Below are 26,648 nucleotides of genomic sequence, written 5' to 3'. Positions count from 1 at the left end.
ATCTCCTATATCATGTATGGAATGTGCACGTCGGTGTTATAACCATATATATATACTGTTACCCATGGTTTTATGGATACGGGAAATTAATTTCTCTTTTCTAACCTGATAACTCATGGAGGAAGGAATATTTTGCAATGTTGCCTGCCTTGTAGCAAGGGTTTGAAATTTTACTCGATGTTGGAAGTACAAGTGGTTAAGTTGTATTAGAGGAGATAATTTACCGGAGCTTTCATATTAAACACTAGTTCAAAATGGCTAAGTTGAACGAAGGAGTGAAAGGGAGACTGTCCTTAGTTATTAATGCATCCAAATCTGTATTCCACTGGGGTTTCGTTCCCGCAATTCTCTATTTAGGTTTGTGAATACCTAATCAACTACATCGTATGATGTATGTGATCAGTCTTGGTTGTATAATAATCTTCATACTCTTAATTTCAGGATATAAGAAGGGATCGGATGCAGGAATGCCTCCCCTCACATTTATGAAGTAAGTTCTTTCGGCAGTGTAATAATTTAGGTGACACTTTTGTATTACTCGGAAGTGGGAGAATGTTGGGTTATATGAGTAGAGTTTATTTACATTCCATAGATCCTTCTTAGGACTCAACCAAAGGATGTAGAACATGTCATTTCATACAATATACATACACTTCAGAACTTTCAACACAAGTACAAGAACGTATTTCACATATCAATGTACATAAATTTCAGATTCCGTAATACAAGTATGAAAGATAAATTTACAAATTAATATACATAAACCTCAGAATTTTAAATATAAATACAAAACTTGCTTTCCATATACGTAGATTATGGATACAAAGCTTAAACATTTTCAGCAGAGATGAAATCATCTACAGAATAGAAGGAGTGAGTAAAGAGGTAATCTTTCAATGCAGGCTTGAATACCTTTATATCATAATTTAGACTTTTAATTGTTGGTGGAAGATTATTAAATAACTTGATACCTGTATAGTACATTCCTTTCTGATATTTAGTAAAGTTAGCATTTGGCACATAGAGTTCATGTTTACATCTTGTGTTTAAATTATGTACATCTGTATTTCTTTTAAATTTATCCATGTTTTCCACCACAATTGATAGCATTACGAGATTGTGTTTAAGGTTTTAGTGCTGCCTATTAATGTTATGTATGCAATGATATGACAGTAATAACGTTGTTACAAATATCTTGTCAGTGGGTTTAAAGTTGACTCTTTTGCAGTGGTTATTCACAGCTTGAAACTTGTAAAAGTTTGAAGATAAAGGTATTCTTTAATTTATGTTTGTGTGTGTGTGTGTATATATATATATATCTATAAGCTGCATAGAATATAATATACTGAGTGTTGAAAAAATTACAGACACAAACTGCAGGGATGTGTAGAACACTACAAAACCAAAAATAAGAGTGACTAAACTGCTTTGAAGTTGTCACTGAGATACAACCCCAAAAAGTACCTTAAAATGGGACAGTAATCTTATCAGTTGCAGTAATGCAAAAACTGTTTATGATGCTGATGTATGGGGCCAATCACAAGTAGACATGATAATTGAATGACAACAGAGAAACTGGCAGGTGACACTCATGTATTAACAAGTGTAAGCTCCTTGATTATCTGGATGAATGAAGGGAAGAAGATGCACAAATAATCAAAAAACATTTCTAAAAAAAAAATTATGCAACCACAAAACATCACATATTACTTTACATTTTTCACACAACTGGCATTATTTTGAAAAATAGTGTTTATGGTTTTATGGACTGTTTAGACTCACAACAGTATGTATTTTCCAGGCAGCTATAATGTCTCGGTATTCAACACTGCTGTGTCCATTTTCACTCTTATTGTCCCCCATCATCTCCCTCGTTTTGTGGCATTAGCAGTGTTTCTGTCTGTAATGTGCTGGAAGACTGATTCACATAATCACTTTGTAGCCATTTTACATTACCTTCATTAATGTTTTCAGAACTTCTCATACCAGACATCATGTCAAGAATTTTGGAAAGCTGACTTCTGCATTAGGAAAATTTTGTAAATTATCATATAGATCTGTAATGTCCTCCATAATCAAAAAAGTGTGGAACAAAATGCTTGTGGAACCAGTTTTAAAAAATCTCCCAATGCATCTATGATTCTTTCTAATTGTAATTATAGACAGATATACAGTTTGCTCCATTACCCTTGAACAGTTATGGTTTTGGGCTTTTCCACTCACTACAAGTTTCAGTTTGTGGTTTCTGGAAGCATTTCTACAGCACGTGATGGTAAGGCATTCTTTAGGTGATTGCTTCCAAGGAGCACACTTTTTTTCAAACAAGGGTTTTTGTTGGTAAGCCTTTCCAGTACCTAATCTGCAAACCAGTATTTGATTTGGAAGCAATAACTCTGTGCAGGAAGTAAGTATGCATACAGTCCATTTTACAATACACATGGTTGGGCACAACACACAAATACACTTTGACTTGCATGTTGTGGTATGGGTACACGTCATGGTCCTGGATGGTTAAGTGGATGGCATGATGACCCACACCCAGTTGTCAGGCAGTTCCATGTGTTCTAGTGCATGGATCCAGTGCTACAATATCCAGAACAGTTTCTTCAAGTGTTGGTGTCCAGTGGCATTGGTAGGGCAATACCACTGTTTCTCATTCATTGGTCCTGCCAGTGATACACATTTGCATTCAGAAAGTAATATGCTGGTTACCTTAGTTTTAGCAGTTACCTCACTTACCAAGCATCAAGTTGTTGTTTCTTGGATCTACAACCCGGTTGTGGGTTTTTGCCGCCTCTTTTCAGAGGTTTTTTGGTCTTGAAGTGTGCATTTATGAGTAGTGAGTGACCAGCCCACTGACTGTCATTCCAGGATTACTCCATTTGATTTCCCCTTCCTTACTGATGGACTTATGTCATGTAGTGACCATGGTATTGTTAGTTTACAATCTTTGCCTTAAGCACTAAGCTATTAGTGCTGACACAGTCTACATGCTTGTCCCATTTAACAGTACTTTCTGTGCCTGTATTTCAGTGACAACTTACAGGGAATTTGGTTCCTCAGAATTTTTGTGTTTGTTTTCAAGTGTTATAAACATCCGTATTGTTCATGTATGCCATCTTTACCAGGTCTTATATATGTTCTGTGCATTCATATCTTATGAGCAGCAGGAGCTCATTGTGTTACTATAAGTAAACTTGATTAGTGAACACAAAGATGATACAGAGAAGGAAGAAGAGAGTTTAACATTTACAAGGAAAAATGAAAACTGCCTCTTCTCATTTCCTCCTCTACTTAACACATTCACTGCTGTCTAGGTGGTCAGCGAACCTCAGTAACCAATGTATTATTGAGGGGTCTGTGTATGGTATAATGCATCAGAAGTGTTGTAGTAATTTTCTTCAGAGGAACCCATTACATGCATGTGTGTCGATGGCACTGATAAGTGGTAGTTCATATTTCATGTTGGTCAGTTCATGTGTATGTTATCAATTTCTGAAAGTCTTCATAATTTCATACGAATACAAAATGATTTTCCATTGTTGACACAGTAAGTTCAGTGTAATCTAGTAGTCATTCATTATTGAAGTTGCAGTATGCCGTTAGAATAAAAATTACCGCCAAATTCTGCAACATTTGGTTATGACAAATAGTTTTCATTGGCCCGAAACTTACTTCAGCACAAAGTTAAGAATTTCTGGGGCATTTTAAGGCAGTTTTGTTTGCAAAGGAACTGAAACTGTGTTGCAGGAATCATCAATTCCATCTTCTATGATTTCTAGACTTAGCAAATATAGCAAAAGAAACTAAACCACTGTACTCACAAATTCAGTCAGTCAAGGCTGCTGATACTACAGAGATGTGTGTGTGTGCACACATGTGCACTGCTTGTCTGTCTCATTGGTACCTGGGACAGGAGTCATATGACACATGTATCAAGCAGTAGTGGACATGTTAAGGGTCAGCCAGACAGGATATAACATGGGCCTCGGTAAAGATTTTTGGTTATACATAGTGGACATAAAGGGTGGGGAAAAGTCACTTTTCTGCAGCATGAATTTGAGTGAATGATTCTGGTTTTCAATACCTTTTTGATTATAAAAAGTATAACTGACATGAAATAAGATTCTCTTTTACATGTATTGTGCTTTAGCTTTATAGCTAGCTGAAATTGTGAAATATGAGCTTTTGTTATTTTATCCTTATTAACCCCAAATATTTAGTCAAGCAGTTTTAAATCATATTTATAGTATTATCCAAATATTCTTCTAGACATCTTTTAATTCACATTAATATTCTAAAATAGCTAAATAAATCCTTAATTTTAGACACCAGTCCTTGAAGTGTGAGCATTTACATTTCTTAGCTGTGGGAAAGCAAAAATGTTTGAGTGCCCAGGAATTAAAAACATTTATCATCTCCTTTATTCTGCTGTCATGTGTACATTTAATATCAGTCATATGGTATAAATTATTATTCAAAATCAGAATTAAATAAATTTGAAAAGTGCACCTTCTTGTGTATCCTCCATTAAGCTTTTTGTTACAGCAAATTTTGATGTTAAACAGAACTCTAATCCCCTACAGGTGTATTTGAAATGGATGTTCACTGCACCTTGCTAAATGGCTTTCTGTTGTATAAATGTCCTTGAAAGCATTTAAATTGCTATAGAAAAGATTCTTCTAAACGTCCATTGAGGCAGTTCCAGTGAGCAGCCGCTTCTGTTCACTCTGCTCACAGGTTAGGCTCCTTGTTAGGACCTATTGAATTGTAACATACTGATATATGATGACTCTTCTGGGATGTTGCACCATGTAATCTCACCTTCTTCTTCTTCTATGGCTCTCCGGTCCGTATTTAGTCCATGGCCTCCTCAATTCTCCTCTTCCATTCGGTCCTATCCTCCGCTGCTCTGTCCGAGTGTGGGGGTTGGTCGCAAGGCTAACAACCTTGCACCGTAAAAAGGAAGATGTTTCGAAACCTCGATCAAAGCCTCAGACAGACGGACCTAACAGAGGACCGAATGGAAGAGGAGAATTGAGGCCATGGACCGAACACAGACTGGAGAGCCATAGAAGAACAGCTGCTTCCATCTTCAGGCCCTGATGAAGGAAGTAAGCACCTCTGAAATGTGAGTCAGTTTTTGAAAGACCACATACGACGTATAACAACATCCCTAAAGATAATCTTCAACCTGAACGTTCACATTCTGGTATGAGATTTTTGAACACTGATGAACACTAAAAAGTATTCCTAACTATAACTATAAATTCTCATATTTCTCAGGATGTTTCATGTCCATTTCTGTAATTTATCAAATTGTTAACCAATTTCTGTACTTTGTTTCAGTTTATTGTGGCAGTAAAAGACCTGATCAAAGAAGACATTTTGTGAGAAGTAGTTACAAATTTCAGTGTGTTAATAAAATCAATGTTAAAATTTTCTGCAACAGTTGCAGTACTATTTGTGTTACTAATAATGAAGTCAAATAAAAAACATGATTAATTAAAAATTTTATTCTAACTATATAAATACAGGAACAATATTGAAAGAATAAACCAACAATATTTCATTTGTACATTAACATACTTTACTTCAACAAGGTAGGCCTACATCTGCAGATTTTGTAATGTATAAGGTGTGTGTTGTGTATGGCAAGCTTTTGCTTCAAGTTACTTTGGGGACAAGGGCTATGTAAATAAATTTATTAAAACAACATGCAAGAAGGTAGAAGAAGAGCGTTTCCACAGCTTCATTTCATCTCCTTCTCTGGAATGATGGAGGCAAAATACGGTGGGGGTGGCCTGTCATGATGATCCCTGGACGCTTCCACATCTTCATATGCCTGTAAAAGACGCAAGACTGTCATTGCTTCGCCATTGTTTGCTCAAGACAGACTGTGTAACAGATGTCTGATTAAAAATGCATTAGTTCAGAAGGAAAAAAAATATCTTCTTCACTAGCTGAAGAGTGGGAAAATATACTCCACCTTGGAACTCAAATTTCCCTTTACCCAGTGCATTCTTTGTGAATATGCATGTGTCATTAACACTGATGTTCATTTATTGCAGGCAGAAACTTATGTTGCAAAGCTGATCATTTAGAACAGCCAAAAATCAATTTTGCTTTGGTGTTGGCACAGCAGAGGTGGTTGTGGTAGTCGGCAGGTGGGTTGTGGCAAAGGCTGGCAGTGCCTGAACCATGTATAGTCACTGGATGCCATTGTCCCATAACAGGTAAGTGGAAGCTCAGTACAACAGGAAATATATCTGGCAAGAAGAGGGGACAGTGCACCATGCATCTGTAGATTAGAATCTTACCTATACATAAGCCTGTACTTCAATATGAATACTTATGGAGGAAAAATTAAATTCTAAACCCCAATATTTGATAGCTATCAATGCAGGAAACACTACTTACAACAAGTCCTTGCCTTTCTTCAGCACAAGATCTGTCAGTTGGTAATGGGACATAGTTGGTTATTTGGTGTACTATTATTTGAGGTCGGTATCCTGCGTAACAGTAACGGAAGAAGCCACAACATGATGACAGCATGATGATCAGAAAAACAATACCAGCCCTGGAAGTTATAAAGGCCTTAACATTAATGCAAAATATAATCAGGTAAATTCATAATTTATCCTTAATAGGCTTCATTAATCATGACAGCCCAATTCATATATATATATATATGGTACTTATGCAGAAGTATAACTTCACTTTTATAACCACTTCATCTGTATGTGTTTTACTTCTACCAGTTGCATATTCTTGAATACTTCAGAGCTCAAATTATTTCACTTTGTGTACAGTTTAGGTTAGAAGATATGCCACAGTGCAGAATGACAGGTCATATTCTGAAGTGTGGCTAGAATACTGCTTGCTGTGTAATTGTAGGTAACTAGATGGATTTTTAATTTGCTGTAGAATGGAACTAATATATTTAATATTTGTTTATAGACCATTCCTACAAATCAATATTATATATAAACGGTTAATAAAATGTTACAATGACTTTATAAAGATCATTTCTACTGAGTAATGTGATTATTGAAGTAAGAAATAAGTTGCAGAGGCAGTGATGAGTCAAAACTCCATATAATATAATGAAGTGATGTTCTTTAAAATAAAAAGGACGGCTCTAGCTAAATACACACTCACCAGAAGTACCATAGACTGTATACATTGCTACAACACTGATTATCACCGCAGCAATACTTGTCCACATCACACAGATTCCATTCACAATAATACGCATGTGTCTGTTGACAAACAAAATTATTAAAGTGCAAATTTGCGCCTATACGTTAATGTATAAAACTACAACTAACTTCATAATTAGTAACGAATCTCTTTCAAGTAACCAAATTTATACTTACTATATCACTTAATACAACAATTTGTACAAAACAAAGAAATTTACTATTTTGCCATAGCGCCATGTTGTATTTGAATAACTTTGACAGCTCGTGCGACATCTACAAACAGATCATAAAATGTAAAATGAGCGGAAACGTTAAAAACAAGTAAAATGTTTTTAAGTAATCATTAAGGTATGAATACGAGAGTTACATATTTAACCTGACCTAGCTCATCTTGATGTTAATATATCCCCTCAGCATTTAAACATTGCTAGGTAGGGTTAGGTTAGCAAGAGAGCAAATTAATTTTTACGTTGGTTTTGGTTGAGCTAGGTTAGATTATTTTGGGTTAGCTTCGGTGGGGAATTTTCAGCTGCGAAGGGGTATATTCCTTTGAATTGGGTTAGGTTGCGCTACGTGGAGTTAAGTTATGTTTGTGATGCTCATATGCTGACCACAGTGTGCAGTATTCAGCATCTAGGAGGTAGATTTAATTCAATTTATTTAGGTTAGTGACATGCATGTGCAGATGGCGATGCGCAAATCTCGGCTACCAACTGGTAGATTTAGTTTGATTTTGTTACATTGGGTTATAAATAAGATATGGGGAAGTATCATGTTGCTTGATTTCCATCAAAGGTTTCAATCGGTGGTGTTTTTGAAAACTATGAGTTACTAATTATATAATTTAGATATATATAAATACAAATTCCGATCACACTACATTTGTGAAAACCAACCGCTGATAATGGAGGTAGCAAGCAACTTTGAAACGTCGGTGAACTTTTACCTGACTACATGGCAGTAAAAACCCAGAAGACAGCGATATTCACACTCGTCATAACAAGTGTGTCGCAAAGAACGTCAAGTCTATCTACTATTTTGCCCTCTTATGGCCAAAGCTTAAATTTTCGTCATGTAGCAATGGGATGTCTTTTGGTCTTTTGTCTTTACCAGCAGCCTCAGTTCGATGTCTAATAAATACATCCATTGAATTTGTTGGTATTGTCTGTGGAATGGCCTACGCTTTCGGTAGCACAGAAGCCAACATAGCATAGATATCTTTGTCGGCAGTACAAGTAAAGTTCTGTTTTTGATTTATAATGTGAGATTACTTATAAACCCATAGTAGATTATATGTTACCGTAGCTTTGTCGGACGTATCCGTCATCGGATTTGTTATTAATTAGTGAAAAGTTTGACTTCACAATTTGCGGTCGCTGTTTGTTAGAAATAAAATATCGAGAAAATTAACATAGCATGTAAATTAATGGTTTGGCATTATAGAATATAATTTATTTGTATTCCATAGATCCTTCTTAGGCCTAAGCCAAATATAAATATAAAACTTGTTTCTGTTACAAATATAAATGACATAGTTATGGCAGTAATGTACAGCCAACTGCAGTATTACCAAAAAAATAATTGCTTGACATGTTTGTATAATAGCTGAGAATTTTTGGTTGAGGTAAATTTTTCTGCGGAGTAGAAGGACTCGGAAAGGAGATGCCCTTTTAGTCTCGACTTTAACTTCTTTATATCGTGATTCAGACTTTTAGTTAGCTTAGTGTAGGGATAAGGTATTGAATATGTAAAGATTTCTGTCTCTGTTTCTGTGTACACAGCGCAACAACCCTGAAGACAGAAATCTTCATACTCACCGCTGTGAAAACCTCAAATCTTATATATTGAATATGTTTTACAATTTAAGCTATTGTCAATTTGTAGGCCAAGAAATTAGTTGTTTCTACTTCTTCAATTGCTCTATCCGCATGCACTACACCTAGATTAACACAATTTTTCTTGGTAAAAATTTCATGAAATTTGTTTTGTCAAAATGTAATGAGAGTTTAGTGGCTTTATTCCATTTGTTCAAGCTAGCAAAGACATTTTTCATACAAATTTGGAAACAGTCAATTTCTAGATGTGAAATAATAAGATTAGTATCATTAAGAAGTATTTTAGATGTTTTCAGTTTGCTTACTGTAATCAGTGAAAATATGTTTATTCTGCAGCTAGTAATATTTCCTGGCAAGCACAATGAATTACCCTGCAATTTTCATTTGATATTAAATAAACCTTATACAGAATTGAAAGACTTTGACTTATACCACTTCAGCTCTGAAGAGCTCATATTCTCTTTTTGTCACATTTACCTAAATATGTGAACTTATTTATTGTTAGTTACAGGATGATGTTTGGCATTCAGCAATGCCTCCTCCATTATTCAGTACAGTTCCGTCATTGCCGATGTTTGTGGTTGAATCTAGAAGAAACAGACTGACTTCACAGTCAGAAAAGCCTGAACAACTGAGTGTCCAATCAACTTCTGATGTTATAGCAGGTGGAACTGAATTAGAAACGCAGTGGAGACATCATAGGAAGGTACAGTAGATATCTGTGTTACTAGTGTTCATATGTTCCTTGCAAAAGTTTGAAATGTTTTTCTAGTCCTTGCAGCAGATATATATAAATTGTCATATCTGTATTCAAACATGGCTCTGTATGTGACTAATAGGTGTGTCCAGAATACATTCATACAAGTTTTCTTCACTCCTCTGTTCAGATTTTATTTAGACTTTGTTGATGAATTTTACATTCTCATCTTTCATACGTTAAAAATGGAATGTTAGATTTATTTTTTTCTCAGTTTTGCAATAAGAAATTAAGATGCATATTTTATGTTATGGCATGCAGAGATAATCATAAGGGCTGATCAACACATGACATGAGGGTTGGCCTGTGATTGTATCTTTCCATTCTTCAAAATATGTGCTTTCTTTGTTTTTTTAATAATGGCATTGAGTCTTGTCATATGTTGATGGTGATCTTGTGGGTGTGATGCCATGTGGAGTTGTAGGTAGAGGCAGTATGTTTCTTTTAAATATTTCTACCCACCTGCATGCCTGCACATTACAACCGAGAAGACTACCATTGATATCTTCACTGCCATGAGAACTACAAACATCATACTGCTGAAAAAACTTTATGAAAAGTGTTTGCTAAGTATTCCATGTAATTTTTTAGTTGATTTCAAATGACACCCGATAAATACTGTGGAAAAGTTTGGAATTAATATGAATAGACTTGGGCTTAAAAATGTGTTCTGTATAATTCAGTCCGTGGGTAGATACCACAGGTATGTCAGTGGTTTTAGGCTGGACAGCCCTAATATTTTACTTTCTAGGAATGTACTTTAGAAGTAGTTGTGGCTGAACATCTTGCTTTCTATGAAGACTTAAGTTTGATTCTTAGCCCAGAGGTCGGCTATCATCACATGAGTTTTTCTTTTATGGTTTTCCTCAGTCCTTTAGCTACTGGTTGAATAGTACTGTAAAATATGCTATGGTCATTTTTACAGGCATCTCATTTCATTATTTGCAGTCATCCCATCATTCAACTCCATATGATCTGTGTTGTAGATTGATTTTTAGGTTATGAGAAAGTCTTATTAAATAAATCTAAAGAGTTACTGGTTTTCATACGTGATTGGAACTTATGCATTTTTTATATATTTTTAAGTAAATGGTGACAGGAAATAGTGTGAAAGTAAGTGTATTTAAAACACTTAGAATACTTAATGTTTAATAGTGGCCTAGTAATTTAATATTAGCATTACATTGTAGCGCAGCAAACAAAGAAGTCAACTGGTAGATAAGCAAGTTGGGGATGGAAGCAGTAGCAAAGATAATGTGTCTGTGCATCCACGAAGGCGTCACCACCACAGGCATAAATACCACAGAGGTTCATCAGTCCAAGCAACAAAAAGGGAAGAATTGACATGCGAAGGGTATGTATGGAATTAAGAAGTGTGACATAGTATGCAGACCTGCTTTAAGATGTGATGTGTGGGTCTTAAGCGGCCCATCCATGTAGGAGTCTGACTTGCGAGTCTGGCTCGGTGAGCTTGACTCGTGAGCCAGGCTCAGATATATCTCACCACGCATGCATAGCAGACTCAGCTCGTGACACCCCACCCACAAACGAGTTTGGCTCAATGGAACCCGAGCCGAGCCGGACTTGCAAGCCAGACCCATACGTGGATGGGCCGCTTTAAGATCTGTCTATTAAAAAAAGAGGCTTGCAAAGTGAACATACATACAGCATGTTCCTTCAAATATTTAACAGGGAACCATCTCAATCACAAGTGTCTGAGAACCCAATGGAACAACCACCAAAGCCGAAACCTAGGCGGAAGCTTCGTCTTACTGACGTAGAACACCGCCGCAGCCGATCTGTAAGTCGTGCTACTTTGTTGCAAGAGTCTGATGGTTTAACAAAGGAAAACAAAGAACTTTCCACAAACCTGCAGCAACTGTCACATTCTAGTCAAGATTCGGGTTATCAACAAAGTGAGTAGTGCATATTGTACATACATTGCGAAACCAAATGAGATTGTTACATGCACTCTATGGTATGGCAATATCAAGTAGCCTGAAAGATGACAGCACCTATATGAGTACACATACATAGGATGTGCATTTTGTTGCATGTAAGTTGTTAATTTAATTGTCTCTCTTGTTGGGTTAAATTACTGCAAAAATAATTGCAGTGGGTGTGTTTGGAAAGGGTTTATCATGTAACATGTTTTCTTTATTATAAAAAGTCACAGTACGGGGTCATAATAACTCCTTGCAACAGAGTATTGACAAGCTCAATATATATATTTTAATTGGCCTACTATATTCATACTGTCCACCGACCACAAGAAAAGACCTGGGGGGGGGGGGGGTAAGGTCGGTTCTGGTGCAGTGCAGGGGGAATGTTTCTTATCAAGTGGACTAGAGGGCTGCTATTGCTGGGAAGTGTGATACGTACACACAGACTGAAAACATCAAGCAGTTAAGAGTAGCGTGTAGTGAGTCCACCTCTAATATGTTCTGTGGGTGTTGTGATAATATTCTAGATTAAATCAATGTGCCTCTGTGAGGTAATCTTAAAGCTGTACACATCAGAACACATGAAAGCCTGTTGTCTGTTGTTCGTTCATTGGTTGTGGAACGAATGCTTTTAGGATGGATCGTCAATCGCCGCGAAATCTTGCACATGCTCATATATCGAATTCCTAGCAGGGCTTTTCTCTTGATCTGTGGACTGTATTTATACTGATTTCAGTGGCACTGTAAAATAACTTACATCATAATTAATTCATAGGTTTTGTTGAAGTCTAAATAACTGTCCTGTTGTACTTACAGTTTTTCTCCAATATCTGAAAAATACAGAATGTCTGTTCAGAAGTTGATGATGTAAATTTAAATATATGCTAATGATCCCTCATAATTCAATTTACACGTGGGATTAACCTTGAGGAGAATGTTGGATAAACTTCTGCGTGAAATTTGTCAGCGTCATTATGGATCTTTATATACCATAAGAATAGGTAATTTCATGCCTACTTGAGTAACTGTGTAGCTTTTCAAGGAATGCTGAGCCATGGTGTTTTGTTATTAATGCATAACAGTTTAAATCAGGTTTCACATTGTGTTTCAGCCACCGTAAATGAAAACCTTTGCAAGAAAGAGGATGTTGAGATTCTGAAAGTTAAGCTCGTAAAACTTGAGTCAAACAACAAACATCTTAAGGAAGAGAGAGATGCCTTTAAGACAGAGTTAGAACACATGAAGAGCCAGGAAAAAAATGAGTTAGAGCAAACAGCTGCTCTGCAGGTTCAGAATCAGGAGCTAAATGAAGATACTACCTTGCTTAAGAACCTAGTGTACAGGCTTAATGTTGAGTTGGACAGATACCAACAGAAGCTGCACAGACATGGGGGCACAGGGGAACTACCTCCGTTGAAAGTAATGCCGAGTGAAGTTCAGGAGAAGGAAACTTCTATGGCATGGAGGAATGTCAACAAAAATTTACTTGGCTCTTTACTTGAAGCATATCAGGAAACAATAAATGAAAAAGATGATTTGATCCATGTTTATGAACAAGATTTAAATAAATTTGTAGCCAAATGTAAGCAAATTGTTGCCGAGAATGAGAAATTATATCAAGATCTGGAAGAAGCAAATAGGCAGGTAAGTGTTGCATTTGTCGTTCCTTGAAAAATTATCGAAGGGAAACGTGTGAAATATGAATAAATGTAATGTCAATTGTACAATATACTTCCTGGGACTCAGTCAGCTAAGTGACCAGCTATGGACTGGATGACTGGGGTTAAATTTCAAACATTGGCAGAGATTTTTCTTTTCCTCAGCATCACATGATGACTAGCTTTGGGCTATCTAGCCCCCAATTAATGAGTACTGTGGGACCTGTACGTTGATGAGAGAAAAATAGTAAAATTAAGTTTTAGGAAATAGGTTTGTGAACGTTAGAATTTGACTGAATTTAGCTCAGGACTGGATGCAGTACGAGCCTATGTGCTGGAGCGATGAATCTTCAGCTTCCACATTAGGATGGAATTTCTTGTTCAGGAAGTATTATTATGGAGTTATGTTAGTAGGTATGTAGATAGGTAGTAAGTTTCTTTGTTTATTAGTGAGTTGGCAACAATCTCTGACTGATTTTGTTAGCTTTTATGTTGGTCTATAGAACTCTTAGTTGATCTGGAATAGCTCAGTCATTATAGTGTCTGGCTAAAGACTGGGGTTTGAACCCTGGCAGGGGCACAGGATCTTTCTACTACCCTGTGTATCCAGACCAACTCTAGGGCCCACCCATTCTCCTATCCAATGGGTACTGGGGGGTCCTTTTCCCAGGGATAAATTGTGGCTGGGGCATGATGCCGACCACACCCACCATCCAGAGCCAAGATGAAGGATGTGTAGGAATACATCTCCTCTCCCCACAAGTACCTTCATGCCATGTAGCAGAACAGCTTTACTTTATATAACTTTTACGGATGTTGTAGAGTGTGCTTTCGACTTTGTTTTCTTGTTATTGTGTTGTAGGTAGAAGAGAGATCCAGTAGCTGGCACACTTTGCAGCAGGATGCGAGTCAGGCCCAGGAACAAAATGAGTTGCTTACAAATGAGCTTCAGCTGCAGAAAGAAAAGCTGGATCAAATACAAGCAGAGTGTGATGGAAGAGGTGAGTGTATGTTTGTTACAGACATTAGAAGTTTTGCAGCTTATATATTTCGTTTGAGGATATCATATTAGCCAGTAAACTTTACTTTTGCATCAATGCTAACATGACATTTACCTGGAATCTGAGTAAAGAAGTTCCCTTATCTCTGCATTAATGTGTAGTATAAGGGAAACTGGAAATGATGAATCATGATGGCTAGCCCTAATATTTGATGCAAATCAGAAAAATGATGAATGGTTTATAGTGATGAAAGAAACTGGGTACATATATTATGGGCAGAAATGTGTATTATTGGTTATACTTGGTAACACTATGATTCAGCTCTTTACAGAAGACAGGTACCAAACTTAAACAGCAGAAGATATTAGATCTATAAGTATTCTTTAATGTGCAGTCTATATTTGTGGCAGTATTTGCATATAAAAAATCTCTGGTCTCTGATGAAACCATGAAATTAACACCTGAGATGAAATGAAAATGAGTACACATGAGACATAAACTATGTTAAACCTGTAAGACTTGAGGTTCTCACAGCGGTGAGTATGAAGATTTCCGTCTTCTGGGTTGTTGCGCTGTGTAGTCTGGTCGATATTAACCAACGTTTCAGAGGTCATACTGCCTCTGTCATCATCGCCCTGATGACAGAGGCAGTATGACCTCTGAAACGTTGGTTAACATCGACCAGACTACACAGCGCAACAACCCAGAAGACAGAAATCTTTATGTTAAACCTGCGAGTAAGCAGAGCGGTGTGGAATGGTCATGTCCAAGAATTCTCCTAGGACAGAACAAAGGTGTTGCTGGATAGATCATATTAATATTCTGGATATGATTGGTGCTATTTTATAATACTGCATGGAAGAAGGTATAGCTTATTGCAACTTAATGAGTACTAAATTAATGTATGCTATCTCCACCAGATGTTGAGAATTACTTTCAGGTAGTTTTCCCCCACAACAGTAACACTTACCATCCAATGATTGGACATTGAGTAGGATAATTAAGTCTGGAATTGGAAATCATACCACAAATTATTCACCTAATGTTGCTCCAAGTGATTTCCATATGTTGACTTCTAAAAGAAATGTTTATGAGGAAGGTGCTTCAGAAAGGTGGTGCATTTTTAGTTTCAAAACCAATTGAACTAGTTTTATATTGATGACAGATAAGACAGTGATTATATTGAAAAAGCTTATTGGCCAAGAACATTTTGTAAAATAGCTAATGCAGTTAATTTTCATTAACCAGTACAAAACTCTCTTCCAGTTTTCATTTGATATTCCCTCATAAAAATTCAGTGAATTTCTTTATAGTGTTACTACTTGCTTTCAACGAATGTTATGTCTTCATGTCTTTATTTAGTTGCAGAGTTGACCAAAGACAATGAAATGTTGGTGAATAAGTTTCACCAGTATCGAGGAGATTTGTTGACTTTAAAGGGCCAATATTCCGTACTCAGGGAGGAGTATGATCGTTTGAAGAAAGATGCAGATAGCAAAGTTCCTTTTGCCATACATTCTGCCTCTGTTTCAGAGTGTAGACGGTAGGTTTAATGGTAAAACAACTTTAGAAGTGTGTTATTGTGTGTGTGTGTGTGGGGGGGGGGGGGTTGTTCCTTTTTCTTCCCCCCCCCTCCCCCTTCTTCCCATAGTACTTGGGAAATACATGTTATGGGCTGGTTCACAAGACCCTGCCACTAGATCTTAACCTGAGCCAGTTTAATCTGGTCCATGCCTTCGTATCCTGTTTCTTTAATATATATATTGATATTATCTTCCCATCCATGCCTGTGCCTCCCAAGTGAGTTCTTCCCTTGAGGTTTTCTGACTAAAACTTTGTATGCATTTCTTATCTCCCCTTTCCATGCAACCTATCCTGCCCATCCATTCCTCCCTTTTGATTGGCTGCATAATTTCAAAGATGCACAAATGACAAATGAAAGTGACATGTATCCTGAGCACCTTCCAGCCAGTAGGAATGGTGAATCAGTAGCTCAAGTGTGTCATATGGTGTGACATAACAGAAGACTGACAGACTTCATGAAATAGTTGGAGGCAGAATTTATTATATCTCATGTCAGGCCATTTTAACTAAATATTTGGGGATGAAGTGCGTCTCAGCCAAGGTACTGCTTATTTTACAAAGGATTTGTTGTCTTTGCTGTGAAAAGCCACTCAGTAAAGTGACTGTCTTCAGACATGACAACCAGGGCTTATTCCCCTTCAGGAAAGCAGAGAATTCTTTACGTCACCACTGCATTTAAACTGGCTCTAGGGATCCACCAGATCTACCAAATGGTTAACAGGGTAATTTTCTGGGAATAAATATGAAACAGATCTCTCTGCTCTCTCTGATGCTAATACCAAGAGTGCATGGAGCTTGTTTAGGCAAGGAACAACCTTGCATTTATATTATTCTTCATTGCCCCATTGTGATGTTTCAGCAGTGTATTCTGTTAACCTTGCCTTTATTTGTGCTGCATTCACAGATGTAGTGAAGTTATAGTGATGCAAGTGAACTGTATACCAATGTGTACATTGAAATGTTTGTAATGCAGGTTGCTTGATGAGTTGAAGACTAAATATGAGGGAGACAAGAGCAATTTGACGAGCCAGGTTCAAGAATTGCAGTCACAGAAGCCTCATCTGGAGGTACAGCTTGTCAATGTGACAACTGAAAACAAGAAGCTGCAGGTCCAAGTTAAGACACTCGACAAGCTGCTCAAGTATGTTTTGATTATTATGGTGACGTTTCTTTATTTTCTGTCATATCAGGTGATATATTTGGATTGGAACAGAAAAAAGGCATGGAGCTGAGAAAATGTGCAAGGAGACTAAAGATTTTGTATCATAACAAATTTAGAGTTTTTTGAAACTAAAAAGCAGATGTCTTTCTTCATTTGTATAGTATCTAGGAATTTGATAATTTTCGAGAAATAAGAAACTGCTTTTGAAACCGTGTCGTAGATGGGAGAGTAATGTTAAAATGCATCTTAGAAAAAAACAGTGTGTGGATGTGCAGAATGGAGTCAAGTGATACACTTTTTAATACAGTAATGAATCTTCAGATTCCATAAAAGGGGTTTCTTGGCCAGCTGAACAAGTGTCAACTTGTCAGTGAAAGTCCTGTACCATGGCAGTAACATTTATGATAGAAAGCTCTGATGTAATTGTTGACAGTAATGACTGTTTTCCTTAGAAGCATCAAATTACATTTGGCCCTTGACTCATCAGTGTTTGTATGTGTTCCTGCCAATTACTTTACCATGGAGGTTATGTTAATATTTTGGTTAACATCTTAGGAAAATGCAGCATCGGTGTGAAGAATTACAGAGTCGCCTGGTGACTTGTCAGGTATCACGAGATGCATCAAAGAGACAACTCCAGAAGGCTATGACCTTTTCAGAAGAGCTTGTGGCAGAGCAAGAGAATCTTTTGCGTCAGCTGCACGCAAAACAGGAAGAGAACAATTCCATAGCTCGGCTGGGTACTACAATTGTGTATCGTATGGGTTCTCTGAAAACCAAACTTAAGGTGCATGATTCTCAAATACATACAAAACTGAATTGTTTATACAGTAGAAGCCTTATTAAAACAATTTCTAATTTGAATTTATTTTTAATTTTTAATCTTACTGATGATCTTGTTAATACTTTTTGTGTACATATGTTTAATATCAACAACAGTTAGAGGGGGTATTTCATATGTGGGACACATGAGAGATACTAACTAAATTTTGATTGGAAAATCTCAAATAAAGAGAACACTTGAAAGACCTTTTTATAGATGGGAGGTTAATATTAAAATGTATTTCAAATAGGATGGAAGTTTGTAGACTAGATTCAGCTGAATCAGGAAAGGGTTTAGTAGTCAACTGATGTGAATGTCATAATGAATATTTTGGTTACATAAAAGGCATTATATTTCATGACTAGTTGAGTGACTGTCAGCTTCTCAAGAAGAAGTCTGCTCCATGGAAATTGTTCATTTAATGGGACTGAAAGATGAATGTATCAGTCATCTTAAAATTAAATCAGCAAATTCATTGTTTTAGGTTGTCTTTCTTTTTCAGACTGTGCAAAAGGATGCATGGGCTGAACTGGATGTGGTCGAAAAACGCATTCATCAACAAGAGACAGATGTGGAGAGAATGAAAGATGAATACCATCGAGAAGTTATGCGTTTACGTAATCTTCTCAAGCAGAAGGAAATGATCATAGGTCGCCTGCAGCAAGAGAAAACGTATGTTAAAACTTTATTATATCTTAATGTGTTACTGGTTGTATGAAGATTATAAGTACAGGTAACCCTCGATTTATGCCAGGGATGCGTCCCTGGACAAACCGGCATAAATGTAAACTCTTTTTATAGTGTAAATCAATGGGAAGTCAATGACATGCATTCCCAGCACCCAAACATTGACGACTTAAGTTCCTCAAAAATTGACTTCACTTTCTCCGTGATAGCAATTTCATTCAAGGGAATGTTTTTTCGATTCATGTCATCCACCCATAGCAACAGTAATTTCTCCATTCTTTCTAAAAGTTTACTTCTGCTATAACTCACTTGCGTTGCACTTACTCTCGTAGCCTGTTGCATCGACTGTTTTATTTTATATGAATTTTTCATTATGGTAGTCACAATGGAAGGAGGCAACTTCACACTTCTGCACACATTACGACGGGTATCACCACCTTCTATTCTACGAATTGTGTCCATCTTATCTTCTAACGCAATAAACCTACGCAACTTTTTAGCAACACATTCACTTCTCTTACCAGACATGGTGGCTCTCCTACAATTTATAAATATAAAACAGTTGCTACTGCAGAATAGTGGTCGAACAACAACACAAAACCGTTTAGCACACAGTTTTCAGCACATTCAATGTGTCAACAAGAAGTGAACTGAGCGCATTTTTCCTTACTTCCTTATCAGGCTGAATGCAAATGACTCACCGTGAAGAGTGACCTATGCTCACGTGACTGTTGCGCAATGTTGGCGGATTTTTAGGAGATTAACTCGCAGCTACTTAGCAATGAGTGCAGAGGTGACTGTATTTATAATTTTTATTCAAAATCAGCGATGTAAGAATTACGATTTAGTATAAGAATCAGTATGAGAAACATTGTAAAACGTTATAAATAGTAGTAACATATAATTTTTTCACTTTTTGACTTGCTGGTTTCGAAAGCGGCGTTATTCTGAATCGGCACAAACCGAGGGTTACCTGTACCTAAGCATGATATGGAACGAAACATTCAGTTTCTCATTTGCCCACCCAGCATCCTATTCATTGGATAATAGGAGCTTTCCCATGGTGCTAAGTGAAGAAACAAATATTTTTCCATTTCTGACTGTATGCTGTTATGTGGTGAATGTGAGTTGTCTTGGTTGCAGAAAGACGCAAGAAGACCTTGAGGTTGTGTGGCGAGCAGCAACATCAGAAGATTTACGCATAAAAGAAAAGTTGAAGCAAGCTAACTTGCTGTCAGAAAGGGAATCTGACTTCTTTCTAAACCACGCCAGAACCTATAGTTAAGAACTGTATTTATGTAAAAAAGAGAAGTTTCCACATGGCACTTTGTTGGCCAAAAAAATTATGTAAGTTTCCAAATTACAACTTTAACACAGTATAAAAGATGTTTATATTAAATTCAGGTTGAATCTAGGCTGTATAATTTTCATTAAAATTTTGAGAGTCTCATAATATTACATGTCATTAATATTTAACATTTGTTATAATTGTCTCAAAACAAGTCCGTCCACAGTATGAAACAATAAGAAGTGTATTTTATATTATTTTTCTCTTGTGCTAATTTCATGTGTTAGCTGAAAAAGCAAAAATAATAATAATAATAAAACGGGCAGTGAAGATCCATGGTTGCCTCTGAAATTGAAGATTATTAAAATAAGAATTTGTAAACTGTTAAATTGTGTGTTAGAATGTTAATTAATGATATAGAAATTGTTTTATCGTATGTAGGATTTGTAACAGTCAGTGTAGGTTCCCTTGGATTTCTTGCACTTTCCCTGTAACTGACTTTCCTGGTTTTCCCACAACTTCCTCATTAGCACCAATGTAATCAGTTATTAACACAACCAGTTCCATTTAGTCACAATACTGGGAAAAAATAGCACAGATAGCTTAGATTGTAAGAAATGTTATACGAACATGTCCGAAAAAGTACTGCCCCACAGAAAATCGAATCTTACCCATAGAATTAGCCAGTGACATTCTTTTAATTTAACCAGCAACCACCGTTGCTTTTGCATGAGATTTGTGGCTCTCATGTTGGTGAAAGTTTAGATTGTGATTTTCTGGGTTGCAGTCATTTCAGAGGGACCTCCTACTTCCATCTTAATGGGTAGAAGATTTGAGCTGGGATCTAGGTAAGTACATGTAGATTGGGCTGAGGGAAATAAGTAGACTGGCCAAACAGACGTTCAGAACCCAAGGTTGGGAACTTAAATAGAGTTGCCTGAGCAACGAGGTAACAGAAGAAACAAAAGGCCCTTTTCAGGTCCAGGGCATAGGAAAGGACAAGTAAGTGGATATTCAAGTCTTGTCGTTCAAGAGGGTTTTCACTTGTTTCTTTAATGTGTGAATGAGTCTTCCGCGACCTGCCCAGGAAGAATCCATCTTGTTCATGTTACTGGGATGGAGCTTCATGTCTTAGGTTTTATATGCCTGGATTTTGTGGACAGGATACTGATGTCATATAGATGGATGCTATGACACAGGTTAATGCTGTGTTTTACTGCATTTGATTTCTCCAGATGATAAAGACAGATATGTCAGTCAGACCCAGATTATAATGAAATCCTGCTTGTCCTTTCCTTTGCACAGGTACTGGAAAGGGGCCTTCATAGTTACCATTTCTGATGGCTTGGACAGGACTCATCTCCTATTCCTGGCTGTGGTTGACCAGCCTTTTCGTTTCCTTCAAACCATTGGTAACCACCCACATGGTATGGCAACTCTGATCACAATCTAAACAATGTTTTTTTTTTACAGTATAATCTCTGTAGGTAGCTTTACCATTTCATGAATGTTTCTCACTTTTAGCTGCCATTAATCGTATCACCATGGTTAGGCTTCGATACAGCCTGCCCTATGGTTCTTATTGCTAGACCTAGTGCCAGAAATCATGGCATGCACTCAGAATTGTTATTTTAATTTATCTCAGATGAGACCACTTGGTTGAAACGGGTCAGTTTGCTGCATGACTCTGTGTAGAGCAAATCATGTGGTAATGGTTATTATATCACATGATTTTTCTTCTATTGCTTGCGCACACACAGAGGTATCCCCACCACCCTATTTCCTTTCACACAGGCATATGACATGACTTGTGGCACAAACTCTATTCTTGAAAAACTATCCTTTTGTGTGTATCTTTGCATGGAGGTAATCTTCCATTTTGTGGCAAGGTTGTTTTACCTTGACTAGTATACAGGTGCAAAAAGCCTTATAAGCTGAGATTCTCCAAACACATTCACTCGCACACACTTATCTAATTCATAGGGCAGAATCGAATACCTTGTTTCTAGAAGTAAGATTATTAAATCTTACAGCTCTGGAAGTTTCATTTCTCTTCCCTCTTGGGGGAATTGCTCAAATTGTGTGGGGCATTAACTCTGTCATAATCTACCTTAATAATCTTTGTCAGATATGTGGCAGTAATCACATATCTGGTTTCAGACCCCTCAGTTTGGCAGTTACCTCTACACTAAATGCATTGGTTGTGCCACTATAATTCTCTCTTCTAGAAGACAATTTCATAAATTCAGAGTGTAGTGTGTCTCAGTACTTTCTCTGTGTTCAGTGGCTGCAGTAATATATTAATTACTGGAATAGTGGGAGTGTTTTTATCTTAGTTCCTTAAGCTCTTTTAGCTTTTATACAGCAAGTAATTTTCTTACAACTAAATAACTGCAGATAATCTTCTGTGACATGAGGATAGATAAAACAAAAATGTTATAAAACACATCTTAATCGATTGTATTAATTTTAGATTTATTTAAACTTTGCTGTAGATAGTTTGATAGTGACTGATGGACTTTGAAGAACTGGAAGATTACTGTAATTTCAAGAAGCTAAGGGTAATATTTTACACTGATTCTGCTTAATAAAGATGTGATATAATGATAATGTCACTAGTCAATATGAGTTTGTTAATAACAACTTTATCTTATTAACATCTTGTTTGTGTTAACAGAATTATTACTATTGTCTTTATTTGAAGTAGCAAGAATTTGTCTGTTTTCTGATAAGAATGCATTCTTTGCACTAAATGCATAAAATTAGTGTGGAAAGTCACACATTGCTGTCCAACACTTGTTTCATCATCTTAACTGTTCAACAGATTTTGATTAAAAAGGGTGATCTGTAGTTTCAAATAAAATTTGTGCATAAATATGTTTTGATGTCTGTTGGTCCAGTATAACCTCTACATAAAACACAAATTGTACTTTATATATAATTTTTCTCATAAATAGATATATGCACACAAAAATTGGCATATAACTAAAATTATAGATCTCATTAAAACCTACAACTTTTACTTGAAACATTTTTAAATATTATGAATATTAGTTGCAGTACAAGGAAAAATTATGCTTGTGCACTGTGACATGAAGAATAATTATTTTTGCAGCAGTAGATTTATACCACTAATAAATGACTATGAAGGAAAATGTGGCCTGCAAGACTTAAAGAATATTTTGGAGAATATGTAAACTGCAACTTGGAGTACAACTTTCTGCATTTATTTGTATAGAATATTGTTTACAAGGAATGTAAGACAGTCTTGGTTGTAGTCTTCATTTACGTGTCTGTTGACTCATTACTTTGTTATGTGGCCCAAGAGCAGGCTGCATAATAAACCCATAACAGTTGAAGACATTTCCATCTGTTATTGTCCTATTACTTTGTCACTGATATATGTGGGAAGGGGTGGGAAAGAAAGATAAATTCCCCCCTTTCTCTGACAAAGCAAGGCTGTGAGCTCCAGTGGCAGTAATGGAAGGAGTGGTAGTGACAGTGTAACTTGTGATTTGGTCACTGTTATGTTTGTCTGTGCATAATTTTGTCATTCAGTTTACTTAATACAGCCAGTAGACTAAAAAATATAAATTATAGTCAATGATATTACTATGCTGAACTCTTCACATTTGTAGATGGTTGTCTTGTAGGGTATTGTCCTGATTATGGAGGCAGTAAGCTCCTGTGAAAGATAGGTCATGTCTACCAGACTATATGGCACAATATCCCAGAAGACAGCCGTATTCATACGTGGCTATCAGCAAACTCACACGGACAAAACTTGCTGGTTTGTGTACATTAACGGTGCAGTATGTATGGCACAGTGATAAACACAATAGTATGTGAATATCTCTTTATTGTAATGTACGTATTAAATCATTTTGATGCACATTATGTTTTCACTGCTTATCGAAAAGAATATAATTTTATGGTAAAAATCTTAATTTATTTTGAGGTTATGTTATTTATGTATGTATATAAATAAAAATCACACAGATTATGAACACATACATAAAATATTCAGTATTTATGTAAAATTGAGAAATTTCACCACAAATGGAGAAGATTATTCTTTGATGTGGACTGAAATCAAATTTTGCAATATAGGGTAATACAGGAACATTATACTTCTGTCAAATACCACAGTAATGGGGTTAATGTACTGGAGTAAAAGATAAAGAAGGTGATCTTTTTGCTGTCAGGCATGGTTCTGACTGTTTGGATCTGTTTACAGTTGTTATTGATAGAGTGCCAAGGAAGATGATAGGATTTGGTTATTGAACACACACAGGCGATGAGAAATGAACAAACAATTTTGGTTACAAAGCGTGGAGAGAAGAGACTGGAAGATATGAATATGGGAGGGTAATATTAAAATGAATCTTTAGGAAATAAGGTGGGAGGGTGTAGACTGGATTATTATGACTCTGGATAGAGACTGGTGGAGAGCTATTGTAAACATGGCGATGACCCTTCGGATTTCATAAAAGGTGCGGAATTTGTTGACAAGCTGCGTTACTCAAGATGAACTCTACTCCATAGAGTTAGTTAATATGTCTTAGAAAATGATGTAACTTTTGTTAAACCAATATTTTTGTAGAATCTGATTCAACATTATGGCTGCTCAAAATTCATACTAGCTTCAGGTGTGACAGCGATAATCAATGAACCATTGGACCTGTAGAGAACTTTACAGAAATAATATTAAATTGTATGATTATTAGTTTTTATATTCCTTGCTAGCTTCACCCAACATGCACATCGAAGCAACTGAAGGATAATAGGTATAATATGTTCTTTCCAGAACGTTATGTTGTTTCTGCTGACCCTGTTCTTTATCGATTGTCCTCATGTTGGATGCCTGAGACACAACGGAACATTCTGCCTGCTTAGTGTCATTGTAAGGGAGCCTCTACACAGGATGATGTACATTGATATTAGATGCTACTGTCATTCCATTGTACCATGTTACATGGTCAGCTGACACATGATACAAGGACATGCCACCTGTGTTCATTTGTTATACATAGCTAAATATAGATGCGGAATTCGTCTGTAACTGTATGGTTGTTACGTAAAGTATTATTCTTAATGGAATATGGACTTTGTCTCATTTCACTCTACATAAGTTTTCAAAATTAATAATTGAAGGCATAACAAACATTGACCTAAATCTCAGATGTAAAGAACATAATTTTGCTGATCTGTAAGTATAGCAGGTACAGGGCACTAACATAATTAACATACTCCAGTTATGAATTAGTACCTTGTAACCAGGGATGTTCAAAGTATGGTTTACAAAAGAAATTAGGCTTTTCTCTTCAGTTTCTATGTATTATTAATAATATAGCCTTGTATCCATTTTAATTGTTGGTAAAGGCATTATATAATCAACAAACAACACAAAAATATAAAATAAACAAACAAACGAACTATTAACACTATAAAAAAGACACTAGTGTCATACGCATTTCAACCTCAAGAGGTCATCATCAGTGGCAACTAGGAAATTAATTCATTTAATCAAAATGGTATGGCACTAGGGTATTTTTTATAGTGTTAATTGTTTGTTTGTTTGCTTATTTTATATTCTAATACACTACACGGCATGCAACGTTTTAACACAAAAATGTTAACATCGACAGTTATCAGTGCGAATTTGGTACAAATTTGAATGCTGTATGATGTACCTAATCATTAAATGATTAAAATTCTAATGATATTTTATTCTTACCTCCACTTGGTAATGAGAATGAAAATATGTGCAGTTCAACTCCATGTCTTCATAATTTTATTTATTTTCATCTCTCAGTTTGCCTGTTTGAACACCCTTTTTCTCAGTCACTAACCTAGCTCAGTAAAATGTAAAACTGTACTGCTACGCACCATATAGGCGTTTGGAGGGAGAGAAGGTATAGCTCTTGCTCATTCTTTACCTCAGCACTAGATGGGGTGGGCTGTCATTTCATTTGATTCCAGAAAAGAAAAGCCTGGCATTGGAAGCCCACTGATGGATATCACATGATGAATGTGTGTGTCTATGGTCTATTTTTTATACTTTATTACAGATAACAGTGAGAGGGAGGTGCAGTGTTTAGCAAACTATTTGCTGGGAGGAGATGGTGGAGTATGTCATTTCAGATTAAGCTTATACTTTTAAATTGTAGTTAGAAAGTTTAGTACGTTATAATCTGGAGTTTTCTCTTTTCCATCAGCTGTTTGGGCCCACTCAGTCTTCTATCCAGTGAGACCCAGAGTTCTTTTCCCAGGATTATGGCAATCAGAGCTTGGTTCTGATCACTCAAATTCATCTGGCAGAGCATTATCCCTTGACATGCATGGCCTGCTGCTTGAGCTCAAGGTAACTTTGTCTTCTGCCTTCTTAATGATACACACTCAGTAATTTAAACATATTAGGTCACATGAAATTTCGTAGTGAGGTGTGAAAAATTGTCTACATTCTTCCCAGGTTTCAGTTTAGAAATTCATAGACGATAATACGCAATTAGGGTTCTAAAAACAGAAAATTCGTGTTAGTTGCTCATTTGAAGCAGCTGCTTGAATATTGTGGTTCCGCGGGCAGACATGACGTTGATAATCCGTGGATATGACACCGTAAAAACCAGTTTCCATGAAGGTCAGCAAAACAAATTCAGATGATAAATATTCTTGTCCCTATGGGTTGGAATTTGTTGCTGCCGA

General features: G+C 36.4%; 3 protein-coding genes and 1 long non-coding RNA gene across 11 annotated transcripts; 3 read left to right on the top strand and 1 right to left on the bottom strand.

Moving 5' to 3' along the window:
• The first annotated feature begins 138 nt into the window (after positions 1–138).
• On the top strand, positions 139–5,512 carry Tom7 (Translocase of outer membrane 7). Its single transcript, XM_087343674.1, has 3 exons — positions 139–357; positions 442–490; positions 5,350–5,512. The coding sequence occupies exons 1-3, from the start codon at positions 255–257 to the stop codon at positions 5,363–5,365; spliced, it is 168 nt and encodes a 55-aa protein (XP_087199800.1). The 5' UTR covers positions 139–254; the 3' UTR covers positions 5,366–5,512.
• LOC110831503 (uncharacterized) lies at positions 5,502–7,496 on the bottom strand. Its single transcript, XM_022067565.2, has 4 exons — positions 7,380–7,496; positions 7,162–7,262; positions 6,421–6,580; positions 5,502–5,845 (listed from the first exon to the last, which is right to left on the bottom strand). The coding sequence occupies exons 1-4, from the start codon at positions 7,476–7,478 to the stop codon at positions 5,753–5,755; spliced, it is 453 nt and encodes a 150-aa protein (XP_021923257.2). The 5' UTR covers positions 7,479–7,496; the 3' UTR covers positions 5,502–5,752.
• Positions 7,497–7,719: 223 nt separating this feature from the next.
• On the top strand, positions 7,720–23,835 carry Cep89 (Centrosomal protein 89kDa). 8 transcript variants are annotated; one of them, XR_002543616.2, is made up of 12 exons: positions 7,867–7,921; positions 9,546–9,746; positions 10,988–11,151; positions 11,490–11,713; positions 12,852–13,384; positions 14,261–14,399; positions 15,762–15,942; positions 16,957–17,124; positions 17,701–17,932; positions 18,471–18,640; positions 19,799–20,002; positions 20,731–23,835. XR_002543616.2 is itself a non-coding variant. In XM_022067549.2 (11 exons), the coding sequence occupies exons 2-11, from the start codon at positions 9,573–9,575 to the stop codon at positions 19,938–19,940; spliced, it is 2,127 nt and encodes a 708-aa protein (XP_021923241.1). In that variant the 5' UTR covers positions 7,720–7,845; positions 9,552–9,572; the 3' UTR covers positions 19,941–23,835. The 8 variants fall into 8 exon arrangements, 7 of the variants coding, with proteins under 7 accessions (XP_021923241.1, XP_021923237.1, XP_021923240.1 ...); XM_022067549.2 differs by lacking the exon at positions 7,867–7,921 and adding an exon at positions 7,720–7,845 and having other exon boundaries at positions 9,552–9,746; positions 19,799–23,835; XM_022067545.2 differs by lacking the exon at positions 7,867–7,921 and adding an exon at positions 7,720–7,845 and having other exon boundaries at positions 19,799–23,835.
• Positions 20,722–25,663, top strand: LOC147874726 (uncharacterized). Its single transcript, XR_015533828.1, has 3 exons — positions 20,722–20,791; positions 21,249–21,370; positions 24,751–25,663. It is a non-coding gene; the product is annotated as an uncharacterized LOC147874726 (long non-coding RNA).
• Positions 25,664–26,648: the final 985 nt, after the last annotated feature.

Source organism: Zootermopsis nevadensis, unplaced genomic scaffold, assembly GCF_977971745.1.
Source record: "Zootermopsis nevadensis isolate Lab colony 2312 unplaced genomic scaffold, Znev_1.0 Znev_ptg000006l, whole genome shotgun sequence".
Lineage (NCBI taxonomy): Eukaryota > Metazoa > Arthropoda > Insecta > Blattodea > Termopsidae > Zootermopsis > Zootermopsis nevadensis.
This window is presented reverse-complemented; position numbering and strand designations above follow the sequence as displayed.

What these genes read in the sequence shown, in the direction of transcription:
- Cep89 (XM_022067543.2), top strand. Translation starts at nt 7,883, where the DNA reads ATGTGCAGATGGCGATGCGCAAATCTCGGCTACCAACTG. An exon ending in AGTGGAGACATCATAGGAAG is followed by an intron (nt 9,747 to 10,987) that starts GTACAGTAGATA and finishes ATTACATTGTAG; the next exon opens with CGCAGCAAACAAAGAAGTCA. An exon ending in AGCAGAGTGTGATGGAAGAG is followed by an intron (nt 14,400 to 15,761) that starts GTGAGTGTATGT and finishes GTCTTTATTTAG; the next exon opens with TTGCAGAGTTGACCAAAGAC.
- LOC110831503 (XM_022067565.2), bottom strand. Translation starts at nt 7,478, where the DNA reads ATGTCGCACGAGCTGTCAAAGTTATTCAAATACAACATGGCGCTATGG. An exon ending in TACAGTCTATGGTACTTCTG is followed by an intron (nt 6,581 to 7,161) that starts GTGAGTGTGTAT and finishes TATAACTTCCAG; the next exon opens with GGCTGGTATTGTTTTTCTGA. An exon ending in AAGAAAGGCAAGGACTTGTT is followed by an intron (nt 5,846 to 6,420) that starts GTAAGTAGTGTT and finishes CGTCTTTTACAG; the next exon opens with GCATATGAAGATGTGGAAGC.
- Tom7 (XM_087343674.1), top strand. Translation starts at nt 255, where the DNA reads ATGGCTAAGTTGAACGAAGGAGTGAAAGGGAGACTGTCCTTAGTTATT. An exon ending in TCCCGCAATTCTCTATTTAG is followed by an intron (nt 358 to 441) that starts GTTTGTGAATAC and finishes TCTTAATTTCAG; the next exon opens with GATATAAGAAGGGATCGGAT.